This window comes from Chaetura pelagica, unplaced genomic scaffold (assembly GCF_000747805.2).
Source record: "Chaetura pelagica isolate M959 unplaced genomic scaffold, ChaPel_1.0 scaffold645, whole genome shotgun sequence".
In the NCBI taxonomy this organism is placed as follows: Eukaryota; Metazoa; Chordata; class Aves; order Apodiformes; family Apodidae; genus Chaetura; species Chaetura pelagica.
In genome coordinates, this window is record NW_009953219.1 from 21,016 (window position 1) to 41,009 (window position 19,994).

Sequence of the window (19,994 nt, forward strand, 5' to 3'; positions counted from 1 at the left end):
TGGAGGGATGGATGGAGGGATGGATGGATGGAGGGATGGATGGAGGGATGGAGAGATGGATGGGTGGATGGATGGAGGGATGGATGAATGGACGGATGGGTGGAGGGATGGATGGACAGATGGAGGGATGGGTGGAGGGATGGTTGGTCAGTAGATGGATGGGTAGAGGGAGGGAGGGAAGGAAGGAGAAAAGGAGACATGGATGGATGGAGGGATGGATGGTCAGTAGATGGGAGGGAAGGGGGGAGAGAAGGAAGGGAAGGAGAGAAAGAGATGGATGGATGGATGGATGGATGGATGGATGGATGGATGGAGGGATAGATGGATGGATCAAAGATGGATGGTTGGATGGTCAGTGGATGGATGGATGGATGGATGGATGGAGGGATGGATGGAGGGATGAGGGATGGGTGGATGGATGGATGGATGGAGGGATGAGGGATGGATGGATGGATGGATGGATGGATGGATGAGGGATGGGTGGATGGATGGATGGATGGAGGGATGAGGGATGGATGGATGGATGGGTGGATAGAGTGATCAGGGGCTGGCCAGGGGAGGATCACAGCAGGGGTGGGGCTGGGTGACCTTCAAAGGTCCCTTCCAACCCAAACCAGTCTGGGATTCAAAGGTTTAGTGGTGGCCTTGGTAGTGCTGGGTTAACAGCTGGTCTTGATAATCTTAAGGGACTTTTCTAACCAAAACAATTCCCTGATTCTGTCATTCTAAGCCAACTCCTTCCAAGCCTGCTCTGCTCCACCAGTGCTGCTCCCCAGGTGCCAGGGATGGACTCGGACTGAGCTGGAGTCAGGAAGGCACCACAGGACATGGAAGGCTCCAGATCATGGCTTGGACACGACTTGGCAGCTGGTTCTGGCAGAAGAACGTGGTGCAAAGCCCAGAGCAGAGCCCAGAGCTCCCCAGATCCCACCCTGTGCCCTGCGAGCGACGCAGAGTTCCGGCCACACGCTGAACTTCCAGCTCCTCCTTCAGGAGAGGGAGCCAGACCCACCTCAGCCTTCCCAGCTGATCTGGGGGATTATTTTGGAAGAAAAGACATGAACTGACAGCTGGGCCTGGCTCTGAAGGACAGGGAGGCTCCAGCAAAGAGGGACCAGCTGCCAGGAGTCAATGAGACCGGAGAGGTGGCACCTTGTGTTGGGTCAAAGGAGGGCATGAAATGGACAAGATGCCCAAGGACAAAAACCTTCATATTTTTTAAGGTAGAGGAAGGAGAAACAGAATCCAAAGGAGAATGAAGGATGGAGGGAAACCATCTGGAGATCCGAGGCTCAGCTGAACCCACTAGTCTGGGATTCAAAGGTTTAGTGGTGGCCTTGGTAGTGCTGGGTTAACAGCTGGTCTTGATAATCTTAAGGGACTTTTCTAACCAAAACAATTCCCTGATTCTGTCATTCTAAGCCAACTCCTTCCAAGCCTGCTCTGCTCCACCAGTGCTGCTCCCCAGGTGCCAGGGATGGACTCGGACTGAGCTGGAGTCAGGAAGGCACCACAGGACATGGAAAGCTCCAGATCATGGCTTGGACACGACTTGGCAGCTGGTTCTGGCAGAAGAACGTGGTGCAAAGCCCAGAGCAGAGCCCAGAGCTCCCCAGATCCCACCCTGTGCCCTGCGAGCGACGCAGAGTTCCGGCCACACGCTGAACTTCCAGCTCCTCCTTCAGGAGAGGGAGCCAGACCCACCTCAGCCTTCCCAGCTGATCTGGGGGATTATTTTGGAAGAAAAGACATGAACTGACAGCTGGGCCTGGCTCTGAAGGACAGGGAGGCTCCAGCAAAGAGGGACCAGCTGCCAGGAGTCAATGAGACCGGAGAGGTGGCACCTTGTGTTGGGTCAAAGGAGGGCATGAAATGGACAAGATGCCCAAGGACAAAAACCTTCATATTTTTTAAGGTAGAGGAAGGAGAAACAGAATCCAAAGGAGAATGAAGGATGGAGGGAAACCATCTGGAGATCCGAGGCTCAGCTGAACCCACTGGCACTGGGGATGCTTTGGTTTTATTTCCAAGCTGGAGCTGACAAGAGAGGAACCCTGGACATGGGAAGATTGTGAAATCCAACCCCAAAAAAGGAAGTCACTGCACAAAACCCTCTGCCTGGCCCAGGGGAATGAGAAAGGTTCCTCAGAAAAGGTGGGTGTGACAAGGGGGGGTTTTCCTGCCGGGAGCAGGACCGGACGTGGGAAACACTGAAGAAACGTTTCCACGTGGTACCTGAAAATCTTCCCTTGTTGCAGAGAAAAAGAAGCCAAATCCTGTATCCCCCAGCCCGGGGGGAACAGCTGCCTCTGCCTGCAGGAGCTGTGCTGGGAAGGTGTGGGAAAGCAGCAGCTCCAGGGCACGATTCCCGGCAGCTGGAACCGCCGAGCCCGGCGGGAATTTGCCCCTGCGGTTGCTGGGACCCTCCCAGCCTGTGCCCATGTTTGAGGAGACCCAAGTAGGGTGGGAACTGATGGATCTGGTGAGGATTAGGGAGAGGGTGGGGAGAGCCTGGCCCAGGTTGCCCAGGGAAGCTGTGGCTGCCCCATCCCTGGGGGTGTTGAAGGGCAGGTTGGATGGGGCTTGGAGCAGCCTGGGCTGCTGGGAGGTGTCCCTGCCCATGCAGGGGTGGGACTGGGTGGGATTTGAGGTCCCTCCAACCCAAACCATTCCATGATTCTGTGTCCCTGGGAAGGGACCTTAAAGACCATCTAGTTCCAACGCCCAAGCTGGAAAACAACCCCAAGCTGATCCCACCACGTGCCCTTCCTGGCGCTGCACGTGGCTCCTTCCCTGCCCCTTTCTGGCAGCAAAGATGTCAGAGGCCTGGGGTGGGGATTGGAGCAAAAACCAGAAGATGGGGAATAACAGGCCAGGCCACAGTTCCTGCAGCTACCTCAGCCAAGATAATAAAGGTAATAAACTTTTGCTTCGGGGCACGGAGTGACCACTGGCAGGGGTCAGTGAGTTCAATGGTCCGAAGGCAGCGAGGTTAAGTGCCATCATTTTCCCTTCTCTTCTGCTGCAGGAGACCAGAGTTTATGGAAAAACACTCAGAGCAGCTCCAGGGATATAAACTAACCCATAAAAACCGACCATAAAAGTTAGTGGTTGTGATTCCGCGCGCGATCCCGGCTGGAAGGCGCTGGTGGCCCTTGGATCCGCGGCGAGGAGGAGCAGAGCCCTGGCTGAAACCTGCCTTAACCTGAGGTGTTTGAGCACCCAACCTCACCTCGGTGCCCGTCAGGCCTGGGGAACCTCAAGCATTCTGGTTGACACCAAAGAGGGGCCACCAAACCCCCAGGGCTTGTGGCCATGGCTGAGGGCACCTCCCCAGGGTTGGTCACGGCCCAGTGTGGATTCAGCAAGAGGGACAACAAAGCCACCCTAGGACACAGCAGGAGGTTGGGGTGGTTTGAGGGGCAAAAAGCTCATTAAGGAAAGTCCAGAGTGAGGTCTGCACCCACCCAGCAGAGGTTAGAAGTCTGAAGAGGAGCAGCTGAGGGGGCTGGGGGTGTCCAGCCTGGAGCAAAGGAGGCTGAGGGGAGACCTGCTGGCTCTGCAGCTGCTGAGAGGAGGTTGGAGCCAGGGGGGTCGGGCTCTGCTCCCCAGGAACAAGCGACAGGACAAGAGGGAACAGCCTCAAGTTGTGCCAGGGGAGGTTGAGGTTGGATCTGGGGAACAATTTCTCCCTGGCAAGGGTTGTCAGGGCCTGGCCCAGGCTGCCCAGGGCAGGGGGGGAGTCCCCATCCCTGGAGGGGTTTCCAAGCCCTGGAGATGGTGCTGAGGGACACGGGGCAGGGGTGGCCTGGGCAGGGCTGGGGGAATGGGTGGTAGAGTTGGGTCCTGGTTGGACTCCACGATCTTGAAGTCCCTCTCCAAGCAGAAGGATCCCCTGTTGGCCACATTGCCCGGTCTCCTCGAGACCCACCAAGAAAACCACGTCCCCTTCCTCCTGCGACTCCAGGGGTGGCAGAAATAGAGAAATAACAGGAGGCAGGTCACGCTGCTGGCCTGAAATTTCATTAAGACACTCAGACCCAATGTCCAAGCCAAGAGGCTGATGATAACACCTGGGCCTTCTTCTGTGGAGCCATTTCCAGCCTGGCTGCAGTTGCTCTCACTTGATTTTGTCCATCAGTAACAGCGCGGCTGCAGCGCGGGGTCTCCGAGAGGCCCTTCAGCTGCCTATTGAACTGATAAATTCACTGTATTACTTTACACAAATCAATACCCTCGCAGTTATCAGCCCTTGATGTGACCAAAATTGGTTTCAGCCAATTTGTGAGTGTAATAAATGTCCATTTATCAAATCAATTCATTCGGCGGCGTTTCTCGGGCCGCCCGGGCCCGGGGTGCCACGGGGTTGATGCTCCAGGTCTGTGCCCACCATGGGATCACTCTCCTCCCTCCAGGCTCTGCCTCCATCATCCCACAGTCCCAAAGAACCACCCATCCAGCCCCACCATGGCCAGCTCTGGGATGTGGGAGAAGATGAACCTCAAGACCAAAGATGCTTCCTTGCAGAGTCAGGCCTGACTTGCAGGCAACGACAAGTGCTGCAAGGTCTGAGCCACAGAATCATGGAGGGGTTTGGGTTGGAAGGGACCTTAAAGTTATCTAGATCCAACCCCCTGCATGGGCAGGGACACCTCCCAGCAGCCCAGGCTGCTCCAAGCCCCATCCAACCTGCCCTTCAACACCCCCAGGGATGGGGCAGCCACAGCTTCCCTGGGCAACCTGGGCCAGGCTCTCCCCACCCTCACAGCCCAGAATTTCTCCCTCCCATCTCAGCTCCAGCTCCCTCTGCCAGCTGGAAACCCTTCCCCCTGCTCCCATCCCTCCCTGCCCTTGTCCCAAGCCCCTCCCCAGCTTTCCTGGAGCCCCTTCAGGCACTGGAAGCTGCTCTCAGCTCTCCCTGGAGCCTTCTCTTCTCCAGGCTGGACACCCCAACTCTCCCAGCCTGGCTCCAGAGCTGCTCCCACCTCAGATGTCCCACTGCAATGGGTCCATCATCACCTGCCTTCCCACCTGTCCTGCTTCAAGGGGAGCAGCAGGGCTGGGATAGATCCCATGGAAACCCTGGAGAAGGGATTCTTCCCTCTGCTCCCTGCAATCCTCCTCCTGGCAGCCCCCTGAGCATCCCCCACACCTGGGGCTGTGTGGCCCAACCCCCCCGTGCACATTCCCTTTGTATTCCCAGGCCAAACCCCCCTGGAGACTGTTTGGGTCCTGCCCCAGTGATGGATCCAATGGGATTATTCAATTAAGGCAGCAGTTCTAAATGAGCCTGATCAGCTGGCAAAGCTGGAGGCCACTTTGCTCCGGGGAGCAGGGAATGGGAGGCACGTGGGAAAGCAGGACAGCCAGCTGGGGATGAAGGAGCAGCAGTGGCAGAGAGGAAGTGCTGGGAAGAGGGAAGGAAGGGAAGGGGAGAAAGAAGGAAGGGGAGAGGGAAGGGGAGAAGGGGAGAAGGAAGGAGAGAAGGGGAAAAGGAAGGGAAGAAGGGAAGAGAAGAAGGGCAGAAGGAAGGAGAGAAGGGCAGAAGGAAGGAGAGAAGGAACGAGGGAAGGAGAGAAGGGGAAAAGGAAGGGGAAAAGGGAAGGGGAGAAGGAAGGAGGGAAGGGGAGAAGGAAGGAGAGAAGGAAGGAGGGAAGGAGAGAAGGAAGGAGGGAAGGAGGGAAGGGCAGAAGGAAGGGGAGAAGGAAGGAGAGAAGGGGAGAAGGGCAGAAGAAAGGGGAGAAGGAAGGAGGGAAGGGGAGAAGGAAGGAGAGAAGGGGAGAAGGGCAGAAGAAAGGGGAGAAGGAAGGAGGGAAGGGGAGAAGGAAGGAGAGAAGGGGAGAAGGGCAGAAGAAAGGGGAGAAGGAAGGAGGGAAGGGGAGAAGGAAGGAGAGAAGGGGAGAAGGGCAGAAGAAAGGGGAGAAGGAAGGAGGGAAGGGGAGAAGGAAGGAGAGAAGGGGAGAAGGGCAGAAGAAAGGGGAGAAGGAAGGAGGGAAGGGGAGAAGGAAGGAGAGAAGGGGAGAAGGGCAGAAGAAAGGGGAGAAGGAAGGAGGGAAGGGGAGAAGGAAGGAGGGCAGGTCTGCCCGTTCTCCCCTCCCGAGGGCAGCAGCCCGGCCGGGCAGGGGCAGCAGCGGGAGGAGGAGCCGCAGACTCTCCCGCTCCCTGTGCTCTGATATCCCGAGGCTGCGGGGGTATCAAGCACATTCCCGATAATTCAATAAGAGAAACCTCCATAAAAGCAGGCGCTTTAATGCGCGGCAGCACCACCTGTGTCGGGAACAGGCGCTGCCCATTAATCAAAGCCTCCCAATTAGCGGGCGCTGCCGCCGGGCAGGGGGGCCGCGCTGGGTCTGCGGCTCTTCCCACTGCTCCTCTTTGTTAACCAACCTCTCCTCCCACCCGGGGCTCTCGGACTTGCTGGCACTTCAGCCCGGTTTTCCCAGCGCTGTCCCATTTGAACTGGGATCCAGGAATGGGTTTGAGGAAGTAGCAACAGGATCCAGAGGTTCGGGACTGGGAAACGAGCCCAGCCCAGTCGGTTCCTCACGCTGGTTTTAGTGTCCAGCATCAAACCAACTGCTCCTGAGTTCTGAGGTTGTCCCAAGGGAAAACAAACAACTGAGACTGTCCCCCCTTTTCTCTTAGGGAAGATGGGAGGCTGGGAGCAAATGATGGAGCAGATGATGGAGCAGATGATGGAGCAGATGATGGAGCAGAGGAGGGAGCGGGTGCTGCTGCCAAGGTGGCTGCACCAACCACCAGCCAAGCCCGATGAGCAGGGACAGGTCCCCATTTGCTGGGCAGACACTGTCCTCCCCCCTGCTCCACCCTGACACCCTTTCCTCTCACCACTGCTTAACAGCAGGGAGTGATTTGGGAGCAACTCCCTGTGCTCAGCTGGAATCTGTGGCTCCTGCTCAGGCCCCAAGGGTCTCAAAGCTGCCCTGGTTCTCTTTTTCCCCCAACTCCATGCCCTGGCCTGAGCAAACCAGCCCCTTTTCCTCCAGCCCTGCTGCTTGTGCACTTCCATCACAGCCACAAGAGGCCAGGCTCCTCATTTATTCCCTGGGTTTAGTTAATTTAGGGTTGGGGTTGTTTGTTTTTTTTTTTGTCAAATTGGAATTCCAAGTGTGGGAAAAAGACTTGGAGAAAAAGGCAGCGGGTCTGGGGTGGGGGGGGAGGGATGAGGGGCTTCAGCAGCCTCAGAGAAGGAAAACAAACCAACCAGCTAAACAAATATCCCAACTACTGAAATGCTCCAGCTAAGGAAACGTTTCAGGCTCCCCCTGTTTGTAAAGGACTCCCAGGAACCACCTCAGGGCTTCCCAGCTCCCCAGGGAGGGCAGCGCTGCAGCTTCCCGGGCAGGAAGGAAGGGAATCAGCCTGGGAAAGGCAACAGCCTCTCAGGGGTGAACCCTGTTTCTGGGTGTAGCAACAGGGGGTGGTGTCCACCTGTGCCTCTACAAGGTCATGGATACAGCTGGGAATGGGAATGTCCCAGGGATGTGCTGCTGCCCAAAGGGTTTACTGTTCTCTGCAGGGGTGAATGGCAAGACATCCAGGAAGGGGGGGATGGAAGAACTTGGAGGCAAGTACCTTAGAGATCACAGAGTCCTGGACTGGTTTTGGTTGGATGGGACCTTCAAGATCACCCAGTCCCACCCCTGCATGGGCAGGGACACCCCCCAGCAGCCCAGGCTGCTCCAAGCCCCATCCAACCTGCCCTTCAACACCCCCAGGGATGGGGCAGCCACAGCTTCCCTGGGCAACCTGGGCCAGGCTCTCCCCACCCTCACAGCCCAGAATTTCCTCTTGATGTCCAACCTAAATCTCCCCTCTTCCAGTTTGAATCCATTCCCCCTTGTCCTCTCACCACTATCTTGCTTCAGATGCTCTGGTACCAGTCACAGGCCACTGGCCTTTGAGCTGAGGGACCACTTGTGGCCAGGAAAGTGTGGCTGAAGCACCTGCTTGAATCTCACCATGGAACAAAGCCCCCCAGACCTGTAAGGGATGCAGAAACCAACCCCCAGAGCAGCCCGTGGGTGAGGGGCTCCCGTGCACAGAGCTGCAGGAATCTGCTCTGAATTATTCAGCAGGGATGTGCTGAAGATGAACGGTCTCGTAAGCTGAGAGCTCCATGTTCAAGTGTCACCACGTTCAGCTGAGGACTGAACTCTGGGTGACCAGCTCTGACCTTCAAGCCAAGAGGTTTAGTCTAGAGAGGAATAATTCTGACTTGAAGGGCTTGTAGGCACCTCATGCAGAGCCTGGGAGAGGGCACTGGGTGGTCCTCTGTGCTGCTGCACCTGACACAGCCCCTCCTGGGAGACACAGCCCAGAAACACCTGCTGGACCTCACCATGAGAGCTGGAGCTCCATGACCTTTAAGGTCCCTTCCAACTCTAACCATTCCATGATTCTATGATTCTACCACCAACCTTGGGGACCTGCCAGAGGGAGCCCTGGATCAGGGCTTGAGGGAACGACTCGTGTTCCCCCTGGAGCAGGAGAGGTTGCTGGAGCATGTGCAGGGAAGGGCAACTGAGCTGGGGAAAGATGGGAGGGCTGGGAAGGCTGGGGAGGGACTTGGGACAAGGGCAGGGAGGGATGGGAGCAGGGGGAAGGGTTTCCAGCTGGCAGAGGGAGCTGGAGCTGAGATGGGAGGGAGAAATTCTGGGCTGTGAGGGTGGGGAGAGCCTGGCCCAGGTTGCCCAGGGAAGCTGTGGCTGCCCCATCCCTGGCAGTGTTGAAGGGCAGGTTGGATGGGGCTTGGAGCAGCCTGGGCTGCTGGGAGGTGTCCCTGCCCATGCAGGGTGGGTCTGGGTGGGTTTGAGGTCCCTTCTAACCCAAACCAGTCTGGGATTCCATGATTCTATGAAGGGGATGGAGCACAAGTCTTAAGAGAAATAGCTGAGGGAGCTGGGGGTGTCCAGCCTGGAGCAAAGGAGGCTGAGGGGAGACCTGCTGGCTCTGCAGCTGCTGAGAGGAGGTTGGAGCCAGGGGGGTCGGGCTCTGCTCCCCAGGAACAAGCGACAGGACAAGAGGGAACGGCCTCAAGTTGTGCCAGGGGAGGTTGAGGTTGGATCTGGGGAACAATTTCTCCCTGGCAAGGGTTGTCAGGGCCTGGCCCAGGCTGCCCAGGGCAGGGGGGGAGTCCCCATCCCTGGAGGGGTTTCCAAGCCCTGGAGATGGTGCTGAGGGACACGGGGCAGGGGTGGCCTGGGCAGGGCTGGGGGAAGGGTTGGACTGGAGGACCTGAAAGGCCTTTTCCAGCCCCCAGTGCCTCCGTGGCTGCGGGCAGAGGGGCAGGCAGGCCCTACCTGCTCCCACGGTGGCGATGGCGCTCTCCTGCCCGATGATCTGCTCCTTCAGCCGCTGCTCCAGCGGGAAGCGGCGCCGCTCCTGCAGCTCCCGCTGGCGCTGCTCCTCCTGGAACTGCAGGGGGGGAAGGAAACCTTGGGAACCAGACCCTTGGGAGCAACCAGATGACCACAAGGTCCTTCATCTCCTCCCAGGGCTGGCCAAGCCCTTGGGTCTGACACTCAGATGCAGCTTTGGGAGCAGCATCCCAAGGAAGAGGGAACGTGCGGATCTGCTGGGATGGGTCTGGGGTGCAGGGGGATGGGAGAAAGGAGACAGAGGGAACACCAGCCCTGCCCAGTCTGCCTGCTGGGCTCTCAGCCCAGGCTCAGCCTGCTGCTGCTGACAAAGCCTGGGCTCTCCTGCTTGGATTTGTTTTCCCACCCTCCACACATCCAGCATCATTCCACGGGGATGGAAGTGTCGCTGTGTCCACTGGGCAGGTCAGACAGCAGCGTTGGGCCAACACACCCACACAGGATGGGACTGGAAAAAGCTCTTTCCTCAGATTTGCTTCTCTCCCCCTTCAGCTCACCAGGAACCCTGTGAGTGCCACTGACTCACTGCTTCTCTGGGATCATTCTGGAGCTGCAGGAGGAGATAACGCCTGGAGTAGTTCACATCCCACACAAGGTCATCGAGAGAATCCCAGCCTGGTTTGGGTGGGAAGGGACCTCAGAGCCCACCCAGTCCCACCCCTGCATGGGCAGGGATACCTCCCAGCAGCCCAGGCTGCTCCAAGCCCCATCCAACCTGCCCTTCAACACCCCCAGGGATGGGGCAGCCACAGCTTCCCTGGGCAACCTGGGCCAGGCTCTCCCCACCCTCACAGCCCAGAATTTCTCCCTCCCATCTCAGCTCCAGCTCCCTCTGCCAGCTGGAAACCCTTCCCCCTGCTCCCATCCCTCCCTGCCCTTGTCCCAAGCCCCTCCCCAGCTTTCCTGGAGCCCCTTCAGGCACTGGAAGCTGCTCTCAGCTCTCCCTGGAGCCTTCTCTTCTCCAGGCTCAACACCCCAACTCTTCCTGCCTGGCTCCAGAGCTGCTCCAGCCCTCCCAGCATCTCCAGGGCCTCCTCTGGCCTCTCTCCAACAGCTCCATGTTGGGGGCTCCAGAACACAAGGAGAAATAATGGACTGGAGGACATGTCAGGGACATGAAGCTGTGGCCTTTGGAGATCTGGGGAGCAGTTTCTCCACAGGACAATCAGCAGCATAAAATCAGCCCTGTCCTGCCTCTGCACCCAGGGCTGTGTGTGGGGTCATGAACAGACACTCCTCAAACAACCAAAAGAGACATTTTTCCCATAAAATATGCTTAAAGCAACAACCTGAGGAGGTGCTGGATGGAAAAAACAGGCTGTGCATGAGCCATGGTTGGATGTTTGTTTTCTTTCCAAGGTCCATCAAAGGTGGTTCAGTGTGACCAAGGGCAGAGCTCCAGCTCAGGAGATGCTCCCACTGCTGCTTGGCAGAAAAGAGAGCTTGAAAAAGGGCAACTCACTGCTGGAACAGTCCTTCAAATCCTGCCACAGCCATGGAGAGACCACTGCATGGATGTGACTCCCCCTCTACTCGGCTGTGGTGAGACCCCACCTGGAGAACTGTGTCCAGTTCTGGAGGCCCCAATGTAAGGAGATGGAGCTGTTGGAGAGTCCAGAGGAGGCCCCGGAGATGCTGGGAGGGCTGGAGCAGCTCTGGAGCCAGGCTGGGAGAGTTGGGGTGTTCAGCCTGGAGAAGAGAAGGCTCCAGGGAGAGCTGAGAGCAGCTTCCAGGGCCTGAAGGGGCTCCAGGAAAGCTGGGGAGGGGCTTGGGACAAGGGCAGGGAGGGATGGGAGCAGGGGGAAGGGTTTCCAGCTGGCAGAGGGAGCTGGAGCTGAGATGGGAGGGAGAAATTCTGGGCTGTGAGGGTGGGGAGAGCCTGGCCCAGGTTGCCCAGGGAAGCTGTGGCTGCCCCATCCCTGGGGGTGTTGAAGGGCAGGTTGGATGGGGCTTGGAGCAGCCTGGGCTGCTGGGAGGTGTCCCTGCCCATGCAGGGGGGTTGGATCTAGATGTCCTTTAAGTTCCTTTCCCATCCAAACCATTCTGAGATTCTACAACTGGGCCCAGTGCACTGGGGGAAGGAGGAGCTGAACAGCAAAGATGGGGAAGAGCTGAGATCAATCCTGGGGCTGCTTCTCTTCCAGTTCCACAGCAGAGCCACCAGTTTTGAGGGTCTCTGCCCTCCTCCCAGCTCCACAGACAGGCCAGCTTGGCCAAATCTCAGCAGCCTGCTCAGCCCCACAAAGCAGCTCAGGCACCCTCAGCCCCCTGTGATCCCACCCACCCAAACCACCCCGGGGCCTTTTGCCTGTGCTCTTCTTTTTTTTTTTGGGGGGGTTTGTTTTGTGAAAAGAAGAAAGGAAATCAAAATAAATTAAAAATACATATGAAAACTCCTTGTTATTCTGTCACCGGGGTATGTAAATAAAATCTATGGGCCGTGCCCACCCAGTCCTAGTGCTGCCAATTCATTCCCCAGCAGTGATTAAAAGGAGCAATAAATTCTCAAAGACTCTCAGAGGATCCTGGGGACTGGGGTGGATGCAACCCCAGAAGCACCATTTCCCCCCCAGCTGAATATTCATCACTCTCTGCCCTGCCTGCCTGATGTTTTATATACAAGCACAATCATCTTCACGGGGAACGTGTCTCCAGATCTATTTCCTTCCTCTCCTCCATCTATTAGTTAAGCATAAAAAAAGCCAAGCAGAGCTTTTCCCAGCTGCTGGGGGCAGGTCTCCTCACCAGGGTTGGACTCCAGGGACCATTTACCCAGCAGATAATTCCCCTCCCTCCTTCTTCTTGTCAAGATTTCAAGTGGTTTTTGTCCTCAACTTTTCTTCCTTCAGACTTGGGAGAGTTGTCCAAGGGACCACGAGGTGGGCACCAGCTGGAGCACAGGAGGGTCAGGCTGAACATGAGGAGGAACTTGTTGCCTGGGAGGGTGGCAGAGCCCTGGGCCAGGCTGCCCAGAGAGGCTGTGGAGGCTCCTTCTCTGGAGACATCCCAGCCCCTCTGGAGGTTCCTGTGGGACCTGCTGGAGGGATCCTGCTCTGGGGGGTTGGATGGGGTATCTCCAGAGGTTCCTTCCAACCCCACCACTCTGTCACTCTGAGTTTCCCAGCCAGGGTTTCCTTTGCTGTGATGGAAAATCCAAGAGGGGAGATCCTGGTCCCCCTGCTTGGGAGGAAGGTGGAGTATCTGGGAATGTGGCTTTGAGCTCCTGCTCAAGCAGGGATGTTCCAAGGTGGACACAGACAGGACAGCAGCTCTGCCTGCCTGGCAGGCTGATCTCACCCCAACACCTCCTGCATGCAGGAAAATTCAGTTTTCATCACTTCCATCTCCCACACTGGGGCAAGTTCTCCACCTCAGGTGTCCAGCACACAAATCCAAATTCCAAACCTTCCAATTCCAAATAAACCCACTGTGCCAGAGGACAGGTCTGCAACCAGGAGCAAACCCAGCCTCCTCCACCTCTGCTTTTCTAATCTGGGGCAGCAGGGAGACCTTCCCACCCTCCCTGAGCTGGGATTTTTGGAGAGATGATGCCCAAGAGGACTGACAATTATCAAGTCCTACTCAAACAAGGCTCAGAGCCAGGAATCTGAACCCCCTGACACTGGGCTGCAGATCCCAAACTGCCCAATATCCTGTGAACCTACTTAGTCCTGTGGGTTTTCCTGGAACAACAACAAACATGGGTCTCAAACACTCCAGAATCACTTCATTAAAAACCCTCCCTATAAAACACTCTCTAAAACACCCTCTAACCAGGATCCACCACGGGGACACGATGCTCTCCAGCCCACTTGAAGACACAGGGAGGCTGGAGGGATGAGAGGAACATTCCAGAGCCAGAGAGCAGAGATTGGTGTCTCCTGCCTTAGCCTGGGGCTCGTGAACACACGGAGCATGAACCCCAGGAACCCCCTGCCTGGGCTCCCCATTCCCACACCTGCTTCTTCCAGGGATTCCAGAAAACACAGTTAAAGACCAGGGATGTGGTGTGAGCACTGGACTTGGCAGGGTTGGGTTCATGGTTGGCAGAGTTGGGTTATGGTGAGATTCGACGACCTGAAAGGTCTTTTCCAACCAGACTGATTCTGTGGTTCTGTAACAACCCTGATTTTCCCATATTTTTTGCCAGGTACAGAAGAGAATTCCTGGTCCTGGGCAGGTCACTGCTGAGGAGGAAATGACCCCAGGGAAGAGGAGGGGACAGAGCCAGGGACGCAGCTAAAAGGAGCCCAGAAGTGATTTGTTTCTCCCCTTTATCGTGCTGTTGACTGACACAGACCTCTTCTGAAAAGCAGGTGAGCTGAGGGGCTCCTCCACCCTCCAGGTCTTCTTTAACCCTGTTCTTGCAGTGGAAAAGGAAAGACAAAGCCACCCAGACCCCAGGCTCACCTTGGCCTCTGAAGCTTTCAGGAGGCTCATGACCTCCCCGTCCCGGGCATAATCCAGGGGTGTGTGTCCCATCTCATTCTTCTGCAGGGGGTTGGCACCTGAAGGCAGGAAGAAATTAATAAGATGAGGGGATCAGAGAGGAGTCTTGGGGCAGAAGGAGGAGGAAGCACAACTTGTGCCTGCCCTCCTGCCCCGTGTCCTCTCCTAACCTTGGCTCTGAAGGGTGTCTGGCTCAGAGGGACAATGTGCAACACAGGGGGGTGGCCAGGGAGGAAGGAAGGGAATTGTCACTGCTAAAAACAATTGGCCTGGCAGGGAAGAGCTGCTGGGGGGGATGAGAGCACATGGTGACCAGAAGAAAAGAAGAACCTCACAAAAGCACCCACCCCCCCTCCTGTGGGAGCCAAGTGGGGTCGTTACGGCTTCGCCTGGACCCGCTCCCCCTGGCCCTGCTGCTCCAGGCTGGAGGTGCTGGGTCTGCTCCACAGCTGCCACCCTCGGCCACCAGAGAGGCTCCTGGGGACAGGCACCCTCTGCTTTGGGCTTCCATTGAGAAAAGGGAAGTCACCAAAGCCCAAAGGGTGAAGTGAGGGAGTCCAGAAACCCTCGGAGAAACCAGCTCCCGTGGGGGGAGCCCGGCCTGCTGGCCTGGGCACACTGGGGAACAACATACATAGTCAAACTGGCCCCAGTTGCAGGGATGGGAAGTATCTGGTAATCTGGGACAGGGCAGTCTGAGACCAGGAGAGAGGGAAATGGCCAGGGGTGCAGGGAGGGTCTCCCAGGATTGATCTCTGACTCAGTATCTCAGGAGATAGAGCTGAGAGTTGGGGTGTTGAGCCTGGAGAAGAGAAGGCTCCAGGGAGAGCTGAGAGCAGCTTCCAGGGCCTGAAGGGGCTCCAGGAAAGCTGGGGAGGGGCTTGGGACCAGGGCAGGGAGGGATGGGAGCAGGGGGAAGGGTTTCCAGCTGGCAGAGGGAGCTGGAGCTGAGATGGGAGGGAGAAATTCTGGGCTGTGAGGGTGGGGAGAGCCTGGCCCAGGTTGCCCAGGGAAGCTGTGGCTGCCCCATCCCTGGCAGTGTTGAAGGGCAGGTTGGATGGGGCTTGGAGCAGCCTGGGCTGCTGGGAGGTGTCCCTGCCCATGGCAGGAGGGGTTGGATATAGATGATCTTCAGATCCCTTCCAACCCAAAACAGTCTGGGACTTGATGGTATCTCTACAGCAGAGACCCAGCACAGATGTTGGTGCACTCTGACTCGCTGCCGCTCACCAGACACCACTGGTTATGAGCATGAACCTTCAAACTGGCCTCAAACCCCTCAAAACTGGTGCTGGAGGTGACCACCCTCCTGGTTCCAAAGCTGCAGCAGATCCCAAGCCTTGAGGAGCAGGCTGGTGAGGACACAGCCTGGCTCTGCTCAGCAGGGCTGGCTCATCGCTGGTGTCCTCACCAGGACAGGCTGATGGTGTGAAAAATGGGAACCTGGGCACTGCTACAGCATCCCAGGGGCCCAGGGAACATCCTCCATCCCACTGGGAGGACAGGAGGGAGCTGGGGTCCTCAGGGAACCTCCTCCATCCCACGGGGCACCTTGGCATGGGCAAACCAGGCGGTGGCTTCTGCTCGTAGAAGGCAGGGGAGCACCAGGAGGGCTCAATCAAAGGCAGCAGCAAATCACACTAGATGAAAGAAGGCAGAGGAGCCTCGGCACGGGGGGAGCCAGGGAGAGGAGCTGTTCCCCAGCCCTGGCATTGGGGATCTATATTTGCTTACAGAATGAAAAATGTGCTCCATAAACATCGGCCGCGGAGCCGCTTCTGTTGCAGAGCTTGTCATGGCCAATCAAAGCGTATGATCCAGACAGGTGAGATTATAAACTGCTGGGGCCGGCCACTCAATATCTTCTAAAGAGCTGCTGGTCCCCCCTGGACCCCCCCCCAGCCCAAACCCACCCCCAGTTGGTGCAGGGAGGAACTGGGGGGGGGCTGGTTCTGTGTCTTCTCCAAGACACGCGCTCATCTCCCGCGCTCACCTCCCGGGCAGGTGGAGGGTTTGTTTGGCTCTTCCCCCTTCCCCTGGATCTATCAATAACGCCCCTCCAATATTGGCCTAATCCCCCTGTTAATGGCTTTGACGACTTGACTAATTGCTGCAATAATTGATAGAACCCGACTCCTCCGACGGGTCGATTTCCAACCTCCAGCACCGGCAGCAATAAAACCCTCGCGCCGCCATAAATAACCGCGGCGCTCGGGCTGCTTAATAGGAGGGAAAAGTGACGGGGGGTTCCTCGGCCTGACCCCCTTCCCCATCCCCACCTCCTCCCTGCCCTCTCCCACCCCTCCAGCTGCCTGGAACGCGGGCAGAGGGGACCTCAACCTTCCGGGAGACTTAATAGAAGGTCATTTGTCACCTCCCACAAGCTGTCTGGAGCTGGAGATGGACACCTGGGCAGCACCTCGGGCGGTGGGGCCGGACGCCTCCCCCTGCTCCTCCCTGCTCACATTAGGAGGCCCTGGCTGATCATATTTGATAAATAGCAGGTGGCTCCAGCACCAGCACCAGCAGCTGCAGGAGGGCACTCATTGGGGAAATATGTTCCCGTCAGCGGGATCGGAAAAAGTTTAGGAGAGTGACAGGCCTCAATTTTTCAAATTTTATTAACTCCCTCCTCTTAACAATTTGTCTTGGGTTCCTTCAGGTTTGGGGCAGCTGTCGATAGAGCTGGCGGAGGGAGCGGGTGTCTGGGTGCTCTGCTGGCAGCAGGGGTGGCAGGAGGGGCAGCAGGAGGGCCAGGACATCCCACAGGGACTGGAGGAGCATCCCAGAGGAGGCCCCGGAGATGCTGGGAGGGCTGGAGCAGCTCTGGAGCCAGGCTGGGAGAGTTGGGGTGTTCAGCCTGGAGAAGAGAAGGCTCCAGGGAGAGCTGAGAGCAGCTTCCAGGGCCTGAAGGGGCTCCAGGAAAGCTGGGGAGGGGCTTGGGACAAGGGCAGGGAGGGATGGGAGCAGGGGGAAGGGTTTCCAGCTGGCAGAGGGAGCTGGAGCTGAGATGGGAGGGAGAAATTCTGTGCTGTGAGGGTGGGGAGAGCCTGGCCCAGGTTGCCCAGGGAAGCTGTGGCTGCCCCATCCCTGGCAGTGTTGAAGGGCAGGTGATGGGGCTTGGAGCAACCTGGGCTGCTGGGAGGTGTCCCTGCCCATGGCAGGGAGCTCAGGTCTAGGTGACTTTAAGGTCCCTTCCAACCCAAACCCTTCCATGAATCTATGATTCTCTGTTCCAAAACACAGGTCAGAGACACTGCAGGGCTCTGCTCCCCTCCCTGGGGAAGGACCTTCAGCTCCTGCTGAGGAACCTGCCCCTGTTCCTACATGGAATGAATCCTCCAAAGCTCCTGAGGTGCAACATGAACACGCTCTCCTGGGAATGTCCTCACATCTCATGGAGGGAAAACACAGAGTAAAATTTTCCAGGGGGGAAGAGGGTGGGAGCAGAATCTGCAGGGCCTGCCTGGGGGACAGTGCTGCAGATGACAGAGCATCAAACCCTCCCCCCCCTTATTGGTGGCATTTGCTAATTACAGAATCACAGATCACTGAATGATTCTGGCTGGAAACACCCTGAGGATCCTTCAGCCCAACCCTTCCCCCAGCCCTGCCCAGGCCACCCCTGCCCCGTGTCCCTCAGCACCATCTCCAGGGCTTGGAAACCCCCCCAGGGATGGGGACTCCCCCCCTGCCCTGGGCAGCCTGGGCCAGGCCCTGACAAACATGCCAATGAGAGAATATGAGACCAAACCATCTGAACGTAGGGACACACAGAGACTAGTTCTGCCTTTGGTCCTTCAGAGTTGAAGAAATCGTGACAGAAACGAACAGGGAGGTAAACAAGAGCAAAGAGAAGTTCTCCAGGCAGAGCAGCTCCCTGGGACCTCAACAATCTGCCCCAGGAGCAGCGTGGCTGTGCTGAAGGACCCACTGGTTGTGGTTGTCCTCTCCAGAGCAATGTGCCAACCCAACGTGGCTCAGAAACAAGGAGGTACAAAACAGAAGAGATGCTGAAGGTCCCAACCAACCCCACAAGTGGCTGCCAAGCTGAAAAGAAGGGCAGAAGAATTCTGACAGAGAAGGAGGGGAGGGTAAAATAGAGATGTCATGGGTGGGAGCAAAACCAACAGTGGTTGAGGGAGCAGGAAAAGCAGATCTTGGCAAACAGGCTTCAATTCATGGAGACCCTGACTGGTTTGGGTGGGAAGGGACCTTAAAGACCATCCAGTTCCCTGCCTGCCATGGGCAGGGACACCTCCCAGCAGCCCAGGCTGCTCCAAGCCCCATCCAACCTGCCCTTCAACACCCCCAGGGATGGGGCTGCTCAGCTGGAGAGGAGGAGCCTGAGGGGGGGTCTCCTCAAGGCTGAGCAGGATCTCCAGGGGGGTCAGGAGGGGGGGACCAGTCTCTTCTCAGCAGTGCCCAGGGACAGGCCAAGGGGCCATGGGCACCAGCTGGAGCACAGGAGGGTCAGGCTGAACATGAGGAGGAACTTGTTGCCTGGGAGGGTGGCAGAGCCCTGGGCCAGGCTGCCCAGGGAGGCTCCTTCTCTGGAGACATCCCAGCCCCTCTGGAGGTTCCTGTGGGACCTGCTGGAGGGATCCTGCTCTGGGGAGTTGGATGGGGGATCTCCAGAGGTGCCTTCCAACCCCACATCACTCTGACTCTGTGACATGCTCAGGGTGAAGCAGGAGGGCTCAAGGTGTGAGGAATGGCTCATGGCACCATTTTGGGCAGGAAGCTTTGCTTCCTGAGTGGGGGGCACTGCCCCAAGTGGGTGGGTGGAAAGCAGGATCTGCTCCCTGCACCTCTGATGTTCAAGAACCTCAGAGCTCCTCACCTACAAGGCAAGATGTAAGAAGAACTAAAGGCTCCTCATGGATAAACAACAACTTAAGGACTGAAAGCAAAAGATTTGAAGGAGACCAAATGGTCATTGTCCCTGGGAGAAGGGAGTTGTCCAAGGAATTTCTGCTGTGGTGAGAGCACCAGCTAGTGCCTGGAGCGAGGGCTACTATCCACATGTGGATGGCTACCAACTCTGATGAGTCCAGAGCCATTGGAGTGATGGCACTGAGCCAGAAAGTGAGAGCCAGCTTGGATAATAAACCTAAGCCAACACACGTGTGGAGAGATCAACCTGACCTGTGCACAAGGAGAGAGGGGTGCTGAGCCACCCTGCACTGGGAAACCAGGCACGAGGGGCTGGAGCTGCCAGGAACAGCTTTGTGAAGGTATTAATTGCCAAAGAGCTTGTTATCATTAAGCTTAGAGGGGAGACTGAGGTGGAGCATGAGGGAGGAATTCTGTGCTGTGAGGGTGGGGAGAGCCTGGCCCAGGTTGCCCAGGAAAGCTGTGGCTGCCCCATCCCTGGGGGTGTTGAAGGGCAGGTTGGATGGGGCTTGGAGCAGCCTGGGCTGCTGGGAGGTGTCCCTGCCCATGCAGGGGTGGCACTGGGTGGGCTTTATGTTCCTTTCCCATCCAAACCAGTCTGGGATTCTGGGATTCTGTTCCAGACTGGGAAGGCAGAGTGAGCACAGCTGGATCTGCCACCTCCTGAGAGGACACCAAGCCCTCTGAGGTGACAGCAGGGTGCCAGGCTCGGTGGTCTTTTTTGGGGGGTCACACCCTTGGCAGCTGCCCCCAGGGCTCTATCCTGGTCTGCTGCTCTCCCACATCCAGCCCAGCTATGATGCAAGAGCCCCTGCAACCTTCTCCCTCTCCCTGCTCATATTTACAGGGGAACGGGATAAATTCCGTATTGATCCCTTCTGGTGCACCGTAAATTTTGCAAAAGATGATTAAATCCAGCAATAGAAGCTGCAAGAACCGTGGCTCAATATGTTCCAGGCTGGATTATCGACCCCCTCCATCCGAAGGCAACGAGTTCCAGACCAGTAATTAAAATCCTGGGAGACTGGGATTTAGGAACCAATCCTATCATCACAGCTCACGTCCCACGGTGCTGGAGCAATAATGACACAAGTGCCAGCACATTGATGGCCATGCCCAAGTGCTGAGAAACTCCAAGCAACCACCATCATGTCAGGCCACCCCCCTGCATGGGCAGGGACACCTCCCAGCAGCCCAGGCTGCTCCAAGCCCCATCCAACCTGCCCTTCAAAACCCCCAGGGATGCGG

At 57.2% G+C, this 19,994-nt stretch overlaps 1 protein-coding gene across 1 annotated transcript in view; it reads right to left on the reverse strand.

Annotated features, from left to right (window-relative positions):
• Nucleotides 1-19,994, reverse strand: part of CLPB (ClpB caseinolytic peptidase B homolog (E. coli)) — a 71,735-nt gene that overhangs the window by 18,834 nt on the left and 32,907 nt on the right. The window contains 2 exon segments of the mRNA XM_009997779.1: nt 9,324-9,438; nt 13,812-13,909. Coding sequence (XP_009996081.1) covers nt 9,324-9,438; nt 13,812-13,909 — 213 coding nt within the window.